The following is a 15,931-nucleotide window of genomic DNA, read 5'->3' as shown; positions in this document are numbered from 1 at the left end:
AAATATCTAAATAGCCATAAGAAGTTATGAAGCTGCATACATTTTTGCCATCAACTGCCCTGATCCATTTCCTTAGCTTTTGTTCTTCTCTCTCCTATCAAAAGGAGCACAAAAATTTAACAAACACTGCTCTTTTCTTAATTCCATCTGAAACCAGAATTTACATCTGCAGAATCTGAATTCATCTCTCAAAGATTAAAAACTACAGAGTTTTCTGGTTTAACCATGAATAACACAATTAAATACACAATACAGTTGTCATTTTATCCTGCTCAAGATCCTACAGTTTTACACATCCTAAGAAATTCACAAAATCTAAAGTAAATGAAGTAAATAATCTTAGACACATTCCAAAACTACAGCAAGCTGACATCTTGAGTCATATTTCTCATGATTTGTCATCAGCCATGCACTCACTTTTTATTTTAGCAGAAACTAGGTAGGCTCAATTCCTTTTGCAGCATTTAAAGCAAATGTTTTGATAAGAGCTATCTGTCTGTTTTGTTCTTGATCATCTGTATTAAAGATCTCAATATATACCTCACACCCACGCTGCAGTCTCTTCTAGTTTAAGTCCATTTGTGTGAAAAGAGCTATTTATGACACATTATGCAGCAGTTGTGTGATGCTTCTTCACAGTATTTGTCTAAGTAATCATAGTTCACTACTAAGCAGCATTTGCAACAGCTCATTAACAAACTGATTCAACAATACTTGGGAGCTGTACACTTTGCCAAAACAGAAGTGGCACTGCCCATTTAAATACTTGACAGTTGCAGGAAGTTTATAGAGCTATTTCATGAACCATGAACAGTCAACATTTGGCCCTTGTTTTCCTTCATAAAGCTAAAGTACACACGAGAAGCTTAAATAAAAAGATAGGCTTTGTTCCTCTGTAAAATCAGGTAAGAAAACTTACTTAATAAAGTCATTATTTGGACTGATTTATTTTTCCTTTTCTTCTTCTACAAATAAATAAAACGTGGAACTTGAATAACTCATTTAAAACAGGCTATTAATTTTCTCCAGGTGACAATTTCTTCATTAAAAAAAATAAAATTCTTTATCTACTCCAACTGCCTGACCACTTCAGGGCACACCCAAAGTTATAGTGTTAGGGGCACTGTCCAAATGTCTCAGCCAGCAACAGGCTTGGGGCTTTAGCCGTCTCTCTGGGAAGTCTGTTCCAGTGCTAATTTGTATGTGTGAGTATTATGGTGGAAGTCACTAATTAAAAAATTGTGTAACAGAAATTCACCCAATTTTGAAAAAGGAAAAATGAGAATTGCAGAAAAAATAACCACAACCTTGTAGCAACAAATCAAGACAGGACCAGATAAGTTTATTTAATACATTAAACTAAAATTATTCAGATTGTTCCATGGTGCAGCCTACCAGGAAACAACTCTTGCAGTTACAAACTGCAAAAAGAACCTAGAATCAACAAAAATATACCTGCAATGCAAAAACTCCACATCCAGAGTACTTTCAAGTCAGATTATTGAAACAAAACAAAATAAATATTTTTTTGTTTTAGTGGTAACTTTAGAAGATTTGTCAGAAACAGAAAAGCTCATGACGATTCAGAATGAAATTTGAAATGAATAGAATGAAAGAACAGAATAAAATTTGGTTGGATATCAATCTATGATTCCAAGAGAGAAAGGAAAGCAAAAGAAAAAAAAAATAACAGATGTACAAGTATTTTAAATTCATACAGCTCTAAATGAAAGTGAAAACTGGACTCTACAAACAGGAATTTTAAATTTATATGCCAAAACTGTGATGTCAAACAGCATAAAAAGTGCAGGATTTTTTCTCTGCCAGTCTCGGCTGAAATTCTACTTGTTTTTCTTCCTTGCCCTATTAGGCTTTTTTCAGTGTCTAATTCTGTCTGTGCTCCCAAAAGAAATGCATAGAAGATGTGCTTTTAAGGTAAAATAATAAACCCTCTTTTTGTCCTCACAGTCTTTTCACATAAGTTAATGCTTCTTAATCATTGCTGTAATATAAATTAAACTCTGTTAGCAAGTACAAAATTTTCAGATCTTAAGCATAAATATTATTTTCTAGAAAATCAGAAGCAACATTGCCCTCAAACCTCTCCCTTTACCAACTACCCCAACCTCACCCATTCCAAACAAGCAGCACGGGAATACACAAAATGCAGCTACACCCCTATCTGGACTAACACACAAATCTTTAGCACCTTTGAAATAGACCTAAGTGCTTATATTTTCATTCTGCATGACTCTGCAGCATAATTCAGCATCAGAATCACAATGAATAAAACAAAAGAATCGTGATTTGACCTAGAGCCTTTAGTTATACATAACGCAGTTATTCACCACCAGGGCTTTAGACAGCAAGTAAAATATGACCTTATTCTAGTGCTCCAAATACTCGGCACACTGAAACATTCTATCAGAAATTGTTAGTTTCCCCCCTCACCCTGCTAACAGTCAACATGTTCAACTACCAGATTGGCTGTAAATATGTTTCAGAAAAACACATTTCCACACAAGGACATTTAACAACAAAAACTACGTCAGTCACCTACCTATATTCCAAGATGTGAGAGCTCAATCTTAACTAACACCAGCAGCTATCCCACTTGAACTACCCTGCTATGTAACATATTACCCAAAACAAGCCCCAAATTGAATTACAGTAATTGTTGTACTCTACCAGATCATCAATCTAATAGAGTACCACCAGCTACTGCTTTATCACTTTAAAATTAGGAATTGCAACAAAATGCAAGTAGTTTTCTCTGAAGAATGCTCATTCCCTTTTTTCTTTTTCTTAGGGAGGACACAGGGCAGGGACAACCAACAACAGGGAGGGAGAACCATTTTCCCCCAAAACTATTTATTTCTTGTATACTTTCAATTCTGCTTGAGCTAAAACTACACAAATATTTAACCATTTCCAATCAGAATGACTATTATTTTCCTGAGATTACTCTTTCTCTAATTAAATACATCTATATGAAAGCAGCCATCCCAAGAACACATCATTTTTTCAACTATTTAATGCTTTCAATAGGTGTGAGGCCAGAGCAGATGAACTCAAGCCTTAGTATAAACAGTGTGTCACAAGCTTAGCACATGAGAAGGTGTGAGCAGAGGCAGCATTTTTTGCCTTATGGACTAAGATGTTCAGCTGTGCCTGTTACTGTTAAATTACCTGTAGCTATTTGCCTTTCTTAAATTGCTTATAATGTTTTGTGAGTTTTGTTGGGTTTGGGGTTTTTAAACAAAAGTTACACTTTAGAAACTTGATATTCCTGTTCATTCCATCTCAACAGTGTTTCTTAGTCCCAGTTTGAAACAACTAGCACAAAACAGTTGGCTTGGCCTTTTCTCCTGATTATCTGTGGAACAAACAAATGTGTGGTGCTACTTAAAACAAACAAGTGTTTTCCCATATCAAAATATACTGGTCTGAACAGAGAGGTTTTAACATCACCCAAGTTCTCAGCTATGGGAATCGTCTGTAGAGCAGAGGCATTTGTCTTTTAGAACTCAGAGGAAATATTTAAATTGACATATGTCGAACAGAAGCACAGTTAACAAGATCAAAAATCTGGCTAAGGATAACAATCAGAATAATTCAGTTTTCTTACCACTGTGCCAAGCTTTTCAGAACACCTTCCAAAATATTGTATAGATTGTCTCCAAAATACTGTTAATAAAATCTAGGTGATAATGCAGCTCTCTGATTCAACTCAACTTTGCTCCCTATTTCTTGGAATATCTTCACAGAACAAGCTTTCTTTCCTAGAGAAATAAACCACTTACTATCTGGTTACTTATTAAGAAACAATTTCTAAATAGTAACCACAATTCTGCTAGAAGACTTAACTATTACATGAACAAAGAAACACAGTAGCAATGTACTCAGTGTCCTAGTCCCACAGATACTCTTGGTAACTTCGCGGAGGTTTGCACCACAAAAAAACAAAGAACAGTGAAATGGCCTGAAAAAAGTATTTCGTAATTTTTACTTGAAATCACATTAATAATTGTGGGCTGGAAAAGAGAAAGGCAAAAATGTCAGCAAAACAATCATCAACAGTTCCTGAGACCAAGACATACTGCCTATTAAACATATTGGGCCATCCTATTTGAAGTCCCAGCTTTCTCCCTCCTCAACCACCACCATCACCACCATGAATAAAATTCTAATCCAACAGAGAAAATGACAATTACACTGATATTCTGGATAAGACCTTAAAAACAAAACAAAACAAAAAACCACCACAAAACACACACACACATACAAAAAAACAAACAAACAAACAAAAAACCAAAACAACAAACCACAACATTCCCTATGGTAGCTCCAAATTGTCCAAGTGAATCTCAACAGTTGGTTTCATTCAGATGAAGTCTACTTTGGTCCCAGAAGAAGCAACTGCAACACCTTCTCCAACCCCTCCACACTCCTATCATCTTCCTCGTGGTGGTGGTAAGATCCATGGTGTAGCACACAAAAAGAGCTGAGCCATCTTAAAATTACTGTTCATTTTTGAGAGGCCAAAATTTTTGAGCAGGCCAGCTGCCTCATCCAGCTAAGCACACATTTGGATAAGCACTCGTGCCTACACAAAAGATGCAGCAGAAATGCACAGCTTTCATCCACAGCATACAATTAGTGCAGCTACACCCACAGGGAAACTGCAACGTGGAAAAAACAATTACCCTGGAGTCAAATGATGCACCAAACCTTGCTCATGTAATAAAAGCCCTAACAAAGGTGTTAAAAAGCTTAAAAACATAACCCAACACTTAAACATCTTATCCACAACGTCTAAACAATCCACAGGGCTGCCTTGCTCTGCTGTTAACTCTTAAAATTTCTCAGTTTCTGTTCCCTATAGTAAGAAAACCTCAATATTTCAAAAGAGAAAATAAGCTATCCTACAATTTGCAAGTTTTCACAACAGAAGCAAGAACACAAAACATCCTGAGATCTGTTACTGAAGAGTCCCACCATCCTTGGTAGATCTGTATTGACAGTGGCCTACTGGGACTCAAGGGTCACAGGGTCTTCAGTTATAGCACAAATAGAAATCTTAATACTGGCAATATCAGAATGAGATCAGCACTCTGAAATAAGAGCCTACACTACCAAAGACATATTCATCTTATTTATTTCACCACACATACTGACTCTAGAAAAATATAATATAGGAGTACTGGGATTCAAGAAAAATCATTTAAGAACATAATATAAGTATAATAGCATTTCTAAACTCATATATTTGCCTGCAGCATTACAAGCATGCACAGCATGGTATTAGCTTATTTAAGAAAATGAAACATTTACTTTCACTGACCAAACAGAAAAATTAAAGTAACTTGAAAGACGAAAATTGCACCAGATTTAACATTATTTGCACAAATTAAGTAACAGAAATAAAACATCTAAGGCTGTGAATTCCAGTCTAATAACAAAAAGTTAACTCCAATAAAAATTCTTAAATAAATGCTTTCAAATAAGGACAAAACCAGAAATACTATCTCTTGAAAATATATTCATATTTATTAAAGGAATTATTTTTCAAAAATATGGGTATAATAAAAAGCATGATTTTGTACACAGCGAAAGAGAAGCTTGGGATTAAATTTCATCCCAGTTAAACAGAGCCCTCATTCCTTCCCAGAATAAAAGTCAAACATCTAACACTACATTTACTGGTAATTTTATTTTTTTAGCCTTTTATCCCTTCAAACCTCTCTACAAAGTTTAGTGAAAGCTTAGGGCATTCATGTCTGAGAAAGGTATCAAAACATGGCAAAATGTGCCATCTTGAGAAGGAAGAGTTGGCATCTTAATGAAAAAATTAAAAATTAAAATTAAAAAAAACCACACATTAGATCAATCATTCTCTATCTCAAAAGCTAAGAATCCTTTGGTTTGAGACAAATAAGTTTTTGTTTAAAGAGGACACAGTGAAAAACTCTTCTTTTGTACAAAATGTAACTGTCATGTGCAAATACACTTCCGTGCCAGCTTTCACATGCCTAAAATGTCAAGTAATACAAAGTTCACACAGCTTTGACAACTGAGGCAAGAACAAATACACGTGGAGGGAAACATCAATAACAAGGTAACCAATTACAGACACACGCCTCCTCCAAAATCTAGGTAGGGAAAAGGTGGGAAAGCACTTAGAAATGTTTATTAGGAAGTCTAAGGAAACTTTGTTATGAACAGAAGACAAGGAAAAGAGAAAGCACCTAGTCAGCATCACCTCTCTGAATACAAGCATCCAGCATCAAGTCCAAGTTTTGAGGAAGTTCATCTTATGTCATTACCTATGCTTACTAAATTGGTATTTACCTGCACGCCACAAAGAAAAGAAGCTTCTTGGAAAGGGTCTGAATGAACTTATTTCTCACCAACTCTTTTTACTTCAAACTTTAAAATATCCTTTTTTCCTATCCTTTTATACTCTAACTGTATAGAAGAAACTCAAATCCATGCTACACTAAGACTGTGCCTCCAAGTCTTTATAATTTATAGGATAAAAGAGAAAGGTTATTGTTAAGTTTTACCAAGCAACTCCTTGAAATGGGTAAAACAGCCTTACAAATAAATAAGTAAATAAGAATACCATAATATAACATGCACTTTGAAATTCCCAGTTGAGTTTTTTCATATTTGATTTCAAGAAAGTTAAAAAATACTTGTATGTATTCTTATGTTTCCACAAGCTAATTGCTGTCAACTCTTCCACACCATACACGTGAAAATGCCTATGCCAGTGCAACTCTTGCTACAGAAAAAAAGCAATGCTCTAAGTAAATCTGCTCTAACGACAATAAATCCCTATGCTTCATACGATAACATTTGTCATAGAATTAAAAAATGTATATGGCAACTGTCCTTATCAGAGGCATTACAAATGGAGATGGTGCTGTCTCCTTTCATGTAAGTTCAAAAGTTATCAACTTATCTATGTTTCAGAAGTATTGGAGTTCAGAACTACTACAAGCAACCAGCAAGGGAAATCTCTCTTTGATGAGCATCACAAACAGGGCTCAGCCTTTCTCTTGAATCGTTTTCAGAAATTCAGAGACTAAATTATACAACAGTGTACCTGCAATGAACATAATACCAGCAACAAGTTGCTAACACTCACAATTCAGACACCTCTTTTTGCTGTTTTGCTAAGTGCTGCAGTTAACAACACGTAAGGGGAAAAAATCCAGGCCCCTTTCTGCTAGCCAAAGGTACATCGCTGAGAGGAACACTTGGTTTCATCACTGATCTAACCCGAGATGAAAAGCACACACTACGAAGTTTTAAAAAAGGACAAACCAAAAATCCACCCATCAAATTTCTGATGTGACCCTGGCAATGCCGGTTACTCCCACGCACCACACACGAATAGAAAGTCTCCAAGGCGCACGGCGCACCGGGCGGCCCGGCCCGGGGCAGCGCTCGGTGCCGGTGCGGGTGCGGAGCGCGGCCATTGTGTGCGCGCGCGGCGCACAGCGCCCCCGCACGGCCGCGCGCGCCCCGGCACCCGCCGCTGGCCCCGCCCCGCCCGGCGCCGCGCCGCGCGTGCGGCTGTGGCGCCCGCCCGCACCGCGTCCGTGACGTCGCGGAGCGAGCGCGGCCGGGCCCGGCGCGCGCGTTGTTATTGACCCCGCTCGGGCGGGCACCGGCCGGACCCCGGCCCGAGCCCGCCCCGGGACACTGACAGGGGGTGCAGGGAGGGACAGAGGCTGTCAGAAAAAAATTAAAATTTAAAAAAAAATTCCAAAGTTTTGTTGCTTTTTTTTTCCCCTAAGTTGGTGCCTTTTTTTTTTTTTTTTTTTTTTTTTTTTTGCGGGAAATTCAATTTTTTCACCGGGCTGTTCAGGGAGAGTGAGGGAGGGGGAAAAACAACTTTGCCCGCCGCAGCGCTCTCTCCTGTTACCAGCGCCTGCTCCTCTTACCAGGTTCTCGTAGCTCCGGGGATGCTCCTTGCCCGTCCAGTCCGTGCGCTTGGGCAGCAGCTGCGGGAAGGAAGAGAGGGCGCCCCGTGAGCGGCTCCCCCTCCCCCGAGGAGCCCCCCGGCAGCGCCCGGGATGGGGCGGGGGAAGCGGGAGAGCGAAGGAAGGGGGAGGGAGGCCGCAGGCGGGGCGAGTGCCGGGTGCACGGCGCCGCTCTTACCTCTTTCTCCGCCACTTCTCGGATCAGGACCTGCAGCAACAACAAAAGCGGGGCGTGAGAAAAGGTTTCAAAAAGAGAGAAAAAGGGAGAAGGAGGACGAGGCGGCCAGCGCGCCGCCCGATCAGCCGCCCTGCCCGGCCGCCCCCTCCCCACCAGGCCCGGCGGCGCCATCCATCCATCCCTTCATCCATCCCTTCCATCCCTCCATCCCCTACCTGAGCCGCTTGCTGGCATGGTCCGTCCTCCAAAAAGCGAGCGATGAGGAAGTAGAGCTCTGCGGAGAGGGGACAGGCCGTCAGGGCTGGAGCTCGCCTCTCTCCCGCGGGCTTCCCTTTCTTCCCCCTGCCCGCCGCCCCTCTCCGGATCCCCCGGCCACCACTCACCCGCTCGCAGCTCCGCCGTGTGCCGGCTGCCGCCGTCCCCGGACATGGCGAGGCGAAAACCGGGGAGGGGAGGGGGAAAAGGGGGAGAAGGGGGGTTGCCCGGGCCGCGCTCCCGCGGCAGCGTCGGGTCCCAGCGAAATGCGCCCGCCCGGTCGCTGTCACTGCTCGTTCACCGGGGAGAGTCTCGGCTCCACCATTCAACCCACGGGCAGCAGCAGCAGCAGCAGCAGGAGGAGGAGGAAACAACAACTCGCAGCCGCCCGCCGCCAACGCCGCCGCCGTCGCCAGCCAGCCAGCGCGAGCGAGCGCGATCCCTCCGCCAGGAGAAAGAGTCCCCTCCTCCTCCGCGCCCCCTCCTCAGCCCCCACGGCCCCGCGCGCCGCCCCTTCCCCCCGCGCCCCCCCGAGCCCCCGGCGCTGCCTGGCGGGGGCGGCCGGGCAGGGCAGGAAGGGGGGAGCCGGACTCTCCCGACCCCGGCTACCGCCCCGCTGCCGCGGCGGCCCCCAGCGCTGTCCGGCGCTGGAGGGGAGAAAGGGGCGAGCGCTACGCGTTTATTAGCGGGAAGGCGGGCGGGCTGTGGCAGAAGATGTCGGCGGGGTGGGCGGGAAGGCGGCGGGCGGGCGGCTGAAAGGCGCTTTCTCTGCGCGGTGCCGGCGCGCGGAGGGATACGACGCACGGCGAGGAGGAGGGGCTGCGGCGGCAGCGGCGGGGCCGCGGCGACTCGCGGCGGCGGCGGCGGCGCTGGAAGTTCCCGAGTTCCAGCGCCGCAAGAATGGGAAGCGAGCGAAGCCAAAATGCCCCCGGGGAGCGCGGCCCGGCTGGGGAGGCCCGGCACTTCCACACCCCCGGCTCGAGGCTCCCCCTGTGCCCAGCCCGCTCCCTCGGAGCCAGCCAGGGACCTCGGGGCGCTGCCAGGGGCTTTGGCATCTGCGCGTAAGTGCCACAGGGTCACGCGTTGTTGGTTCTTATTCTTGCAACATCGCGCCCGGGTTCCTGCCGTGGGTTTGCAGCGGGGGGAAATCCCAGCAAGCCCCCAGCAGACAGAGACTCGCTTTCATCCCTTTCTCCCTTGTGCGGCTGGGCTGCCCAGGCGGCTCCGCCTGGGGGTTGAAGGGCTCGCAGGGCGCTGGCTTTGAGAACTTCCCTTTAAAAAAAAAACAAAACCAAAACAACGAAACAAAAACCAAAACAAGCAAACAAACCCCGACAGCTGATAACGATTCTATTCATTGCTCTTGCCGCCAAGCAGAGCAGACATGCGGGACTGACCAATTTCTGCCTTCCAGGAGCGGTGGGCAAGAGGAGCAGCGTTGTCAACGCGAGCCCCGGCGAGGGATGGTGATGCCTGCACCCCATGGCTGAACTGGAGGTAAATCGCCGGCGGATCGATAACCTACCGAAGGTTCCTGAAAGGCTGCAACATTGTACAGAGCCCGGTTAGCAGTTAAATAATTTCTTTATTTAATGTTTGCTACTTTGAGGGTACTGAATAAAACCTTCCGGTTTGTGCTGTAACTGTTTCTTTACTGCTTACAGTTAAAAGAAAATAAAACCAAAGCCGGTGTTCGCTGATAATTAGCTTTTTTAAAAAAATCCATATCTGATGAGGGATTTAAAGGAGAATGATTCGTTGTCTTTATGTTTTGTAACGTGTCTGTGCTTTTTCTCATCGAGGTTGGGCCTTGCAAGAACGAATGTGTTTGTGGACAATAAGAATGAATTTAGCAGGGATCAATGTAAACGGGGCAAGCTGTAATTTTTAAACATGTCTTTAGCCTCAGTTTTTAACTGATGCAACTTGTGAAGCAAAGACAAAAGCATATTTGAAATTGTACAGAAACTAGACAAAGAACTATTTTTTTCCTGTACATAAAGGCCCCTGAAATGCTCAACTGTCTAACTTTCAACAAAATTAAATTTGAACAACATTTCTGTACAGATGAGGGTAACCTGCATTGAACATTTTTGTACGTGTTTCCAAGGCCTGCAAGCTCAGTGTACAAGCTCAAGCTTTGTGCTTGTTATGGTGAGCAAGCTTCGCTGCAATCACCCTTCTGCTTTATTGAAGAAATGTTACCCTGAAAGGTTAAAGAAGGGAGGCTAAAACATCACTTATTTCTATTGTTGTATTACAAAAACTATATTTATATAGTGGATGTCTAGATGCTGTGCATTTTTTATATACAATTATCACATGTTCTTAAAAATCATTAAAATCCTAATCTAGAATTTTTAACCTTAAGGTAAATTAATTTTGAGGCATAATTTTTTTTAATTAAAAAAAAGCAAGACTGTATGTACTGGATTTGATCACTGTATCTGTAGCTATGATCACTATATATATTTTTAAATGCACATGTATCTCCCTTTCCCAGATTTGTTACAATAACCACTCTGTTTCAGCTTCATTTTAAATCCATGCTTCAAATAATTGAAAAGGAAATGAAATCATATTTAATGTCTAATAAAGATTTTTAAAATAAAGTGACTTGAATCTTTTCTTAGCAACGTGAAATGTGCATTGTAATATCTTTCACAACAAAGGGCTACATGAATAATGTGATTAACATTTTAATTTCCCTTGATGTTTACATAAAAGAAGGTATACTGACGTATGACATCACTGAAACTGTAAACCAAGCAATAGAAAAATTTTAGCAGTTAAGAAGTCTGAAAGTACAGGAAAACCTCTCCTAGATATATTGACCCTCCTTGTTCTTTTGGCAACTCATAACTTTTCCTATTGCAGTTCAAAATACAGCCTACAGAATCAAAAAGTTCTTGGTGTTTTGACAATAAAATAAGGATTGTGTCTTTTATTTAATTCTTTTTGATCACCAAGCAAAATGAAATCATAATCCCAGGCTTGAGCTTGAGCACTGCAGTACTACAAGTAATATTTAATAAATAGCTTTTACAAACGTACATTCCACTTTCTTTTTACAGATTAGATCTGATGGGATTTTTATGTGCATGTGTGGCACAACATGAAAGTCATACACAAGAGAAAATACCTAATTATTATTGCTTGGTGATACATGTTAGATTGAATTCCTGTAGCAGTAACAAATATTCCATTCATTTCTCAGAGATATTTTTAAAGTTTTTTTTATTCTTTCAGTGAAGATTTTTTTGTAATGCACACAAGTGAAGAAAAATATAATCTCTGATTTTTTACTATCTTTATTGTTTTGCTTTCTAATAATCCCTTTTCTTTCATGCCATCTTTTCACCTTACATTATTCTAAAATAAAATACATCAGCAAGATTCAATGTTTTCAGGAGAAATTAATCTCAAAGATCTTCATTAAAAAAAAAATAGTAATGGAACGATTTCATTTTGTGACTTTCAAATGTTAATATTCAGACACAATTACTAAATTAATTTTACCAAAAAAAAAAAAAAAAAGAAAGTTTCATAGATTTTTTTGCTGTTGCTGTAGATTTTACACATCAGCTATACTAAGCAATGGACTGATCCTAAGAGTTGCTGGTTTGGGATGTCTCTTTTCACCCTAACCTGGCCTTTTTTTTTTTTCTTCCATCCTCCTCTTCCCCCCTAAAAAGTGCCATAAGCTCTATAAGTATCCAAGTACAGATGTATTACAATTTTCTTGAATTACTGGTTACCTTTGACAGATAAGAATGTAGTATCTTTGGTTTCTTCTTGAATTTTCTGGTATCTTTCTGCACTTTTAGGATTAGTTGGTTGAGAGGTTTGGGGTTAGGTTTTTTTGTTTGTTTTTTTACTGATATATTTTAGCCAGGGTTTTTTTGTGTCAGTATGATTTTATACCTTGTGCCCAGAAAGTACATTTTTTGGACCCTATTAGTGGCAGTATTTGACATGAAAAGCCTTTCTGTTTCTTTTGAAATTTGCTCTTCTCCTTTTCTCTACAGACAAAGGAAAGTATTTAGGGTTTGTAGATTGTCCAGCTGAACAATGTAGCTAAATATTTGAAGCATGATATTGGCAGGGGGTGGCTGAGAGCAACATAAAGCAGTGACTAAGTTTTCCTCGGGTTTGGATGGTTGGTTGGTTACTTGAACAGGGTTTTTTTGGTGAGTTTTTCCACCTCAAACGAGAATTATCACCACTAGTTGCTTGTTGATTCTTACTCTTGAAACCAGCCATAAACTTTACAAGGGCAAGACGTGTGTGATGAGTGCCTGTGAGGCCAGCAAGGTTTTTATTATTATCATTTGTGATAACTTCATGCAGAAAGAGCCACACATGCTAAATTACCATACTACTATGAGCAAATTTCTTCTGTAGTTTCAAACAATTACTTGGAGCTTAACTAAGTAGCTTCACATCAAAATTCATTTAAATACTCGCTTGGTCATGCTTCATGCCAAGAATACATCCTTATCTTTTCTGCACCCGGCATTGGTAACCTACCTGAACTTGCTACTATGAAGTTTCTAATAGAGTGCTTAGCTGTTTTGTATTCCACCCTTACCAGATATTAAATACTGAAGTGTAGACTTCTATTTTTTACTTTATTTCCCATTTCAGTGTGCCCTTTACCACAGAACGTGCATGTCTTCCCTCTCCACTATTTTTGAAAACATTTCCTGTTACTCCTGCTTGCTTCTCGCCAATGGCCAAGAGGAGCTTAGAATTAGGCACCTGTATTACCCAAACCACCAGCAGCACTGACAATTTAACATTTTTTTTAAAGCACACAAATAGATTGGCCTCTGAAAATGTTCTCTATCAATTTTGTGTAAAAACAAATAATTAGCTGCAAATCTACTATCAGGCTTTTAAAAGTAGATCTTTATGTCATTTATATTTTGAGTGGTAAATGAGCCTTGTTGGAGTTCATCCAATGAACATAAAAACCTCTTTAATATGCTGTTACCCAAATAAATATGAATTGCACCAGCCTTGACGTTCTTTCGGTTTCACTGTTATATCTTTGAGTGCAAACCTTTCCTTACAAAGAGAAACTAAGAATAAGGCCTATATTATTCCTACTGAATAGAGGAATTCTACTGGGTTCATGCTGGGGACTTTGTTTGGGTTTGTTTTGTTTTAAAGTAAATTTATTTGTGTTCCTGTATTTTGTAAAAGAGACTTTCATTTAAATTTCCTGGATCTATTTCACATTTCAACTTTCTATGCTGAATCCATTCCCTAATTATCCAGAGGATGTTGAGAAAATTATTAAAATGCAGTACTTAATTGTTTACTATTGGGCTTTTCTTCACAGAGACTCTTGGATATTTGCCATGTCTATTTTCACGTCTATTTGATGTCTCCAAAGTTTTCTGAGTCTTCTAAGGATTATGTAGAAGTTTTTTTAAATGAAGCATTGAAAAAATTAATACAGAGGGTATATTTTAGAGGAGATCTATTCCATAACGAAAATAGGAATTATGTTGCTTTGTATATTGACAATTATTTGCTTAGATTATTACTTCTACAAAAATTTTGAAAATGTTTGCTGTTACCTCACTTTGTAGTAAAGTGTTCTAATATGCTAAGGCAATTTTGTTGAGCAGAAGATTCTCCAAATAATGTGTATCATTCATTTGTTTCAGTGGTTTCATATTTGTGTTCTGCATCTGACTTACTTGAGTTGTTAAATAACAAATTTTATTTAAACTGGTAAATTATGAAGTTTCTTAAGGCATAATTTAATAGTGGCCTTCAGCTACTGTTTGTCTTTCCATTTCTCTAAATGAAAATTTAGATTTCTGTTTAACCAAGTTCGAGGGTCATTTCCAATTAGGGGTATGGATTTGATGTTTTCATTTACTGTAGTAGCCTGTTAAAAATACAACTTTTAAAAATACAGATGAGAGGTTATTTGCCTGATTTTTCAAAATGATGCTGGCTATCATTAGCTTTCATATAGACTTGGAATTGCTCTGAGTTAATACAAAAGACTGTTAAAGATTTACATCTATGTAATAACTTAAGGGATTCTGTGATATTGTTATCAGACATATAGTCTGATAAACTTGCTAATATGCAATTTAGATAAAAGTAGACAAGGCTGTAAGAAATATCCGTGAGATCTACCCAGGGAAGAGATGAGCAGAACAATGTAGGTATAATTTCATGATGTTACATTCAAAATAGTCTACTGAAGAAATTATATGAGTCATTTATGCTCCTTATGGGCTCCAAATCAATATAAGGGGGAGAAAAACCCTCTTGTCGATAGCCAGTAGTAAATCTTTTTAAAAGACCGCTCTATTTATTACATATTCAACATTTAGAATATGGTAATTTTTTTCCTAGAACTCTAATATGAAGCCAGTGAAACAAAACAATAACACATCTTCTGTTGTAATACTGCATTAAGTCTTTCACCTTATCTCAGAAAATTAGAGTTCAGGAGAAAATTAGGATCAAGGAAAAATACTTGAGGAATAGGATTTAAGACCAAGGAAAAGGAATAAAATACATGGAGGAAGTAATATTCAATCAGTGCATACAAAATTTCTCTGTTTCAGAGAAGATAAAGCAAGACCCTCTATAAACTCTAGGGCATAGTTCAAGAATGTAAATGCTTGAAAGATTTCAAATTAAGAACTATGTTTTTCCTCAAAATACAGCCATCTGGGCTTTACTTTTGCCTCAGAAGTCTCAATGGCAAGGATTTTAGCAGTCTTTAGAAGAACTCACATTTCGACAGGTAAGAACAGCCAGTGATAGAACAGATACATAATTTTAAAGCTCGTTAGTCTGATCCAACACAGCCTTGCTCTGTTGCCAGCCTAAAGACCATCCTTAGTTTTTCCCAAGTGCTTCCTTCTAATGTTGTTTTAGTTTAGACCAACCTAGTATTTTTATTTCAGTGCAATTGAAATATCTACTTTCCCCAAAATAGCAATGATGTAGAGTGAGTAGTACCAATATTTGCACTTACAGGAAAAATTCAGGGCTGTTAGCATTGAACCATTTGGCTGACAGTGCCTACTTTGTGTAGCATATGTGATTTGTCAGTCATCCATGAAATAGGCATCACTGAGATTCCGATCTCCATTTATTGTTCAGTCTTCTGAGAAAATACTGGTCTGCTGATCCAGATTTCTCAACATTTTGTATTCTTGTATAGCATCTACTTGGTGCCTTGAAAGGATTATTTTATATTTTCAGTTTGCCCAGCTCTGGTGAGCTGCATAGGCATGGTGTACTAATTGAGATACAAATTGTGTAAGATAACTGCTGATTTAAAGTAATTGAACCAAGCTCTTGATTTTACAGGTTGTGGAGTACCAGTGCTTCACAAGGAGTGTGATCAGACAGCAAATGATCCCTGCATATACGTGACACTGGTTGCATTTTTTGTTTGCTTCCTTGTTTTTAACCTAATACTAATGTAAGATGAAGACTGGCACATGTGATTCTCTTTTCC

The 15,931-nt window shown here is 40.0% G+C and overlaps 1 protein-coding gene and 1 long non-coding RNA gene across 2 annotated transcripts in view; one reads left to right on the top strand and one right to left on the bottom strand.

Annotated features, from left to right (window-relative positions):
- PHIP (pleckstrin homology domain interacting protein) overlaps nucleotides 1–8,812 on the bottom strand; it is a 108,068-nt gene extending 99,256 nt beyond the window's left edge. Inside the window, exons 1-4 of the mRNA XM_059467443.1 lie at nucleotides 8,556–8,812; nucleotides 8,388–8,446; nucleotides 8,173–8,202; nucleotides 7,956–8,015 (exon numbers count right to left, since the gene is read on the bottom strand). Coding sequence (XP_059323426.1) covers nucleotides 7,956–8,015; nucleotides 8,173–8,202; nucleotides 8,388–8,446; nucleotides 8,556–8,601 — 195 coding nt within the window. The 5' untranslated portion in view covers nucleotides 8,602–8,812. The remainder of the gene's footprint in view (nucleotides 1–7,955; nucleotides 8,016–8,172; nucleotides 8,203–8,387; nucleotides 8,447–8,555) is intronic.
- A 427-nt stretch (nucleotides 8,813–9,239) lies between these two features.
- On the top strand, nucleotides 9,240–11,059 carry LOC132070971 (uncharacterized). Its single transcript, XR_009418055.1, has 2 exons — nucleotides 9,240–9,488; nucleotides 9,842–11,059. It is a non-coding gene; the product is annotated as an uncharacterized LOC132070971 (long non-coding RNA).
- Nucleotides 11,060–15,931: the final 4,872 nt, after the last annotated feature.

The sequence above is a fragment of the Ammospiza nelsoni genome, chromosome 3, assembly GCF_027579445.1.
Source record: "Ammospiza nelsoni isolate bAmmNel1 chromosome 3, bAmmNel1.pri, whole genome shotgun sequence".
NCBI lineage: Eukaryota > Metazoa > Chordata > Aves > Passeriformes > Passerellidae > Ammospiza > Ammospiza nelsoni.
The sequence above is the reverse complement of the archived record's forward strand: the minus strand, read 5'-3'. Positions and strand labels throughout refer to the sequence as shown.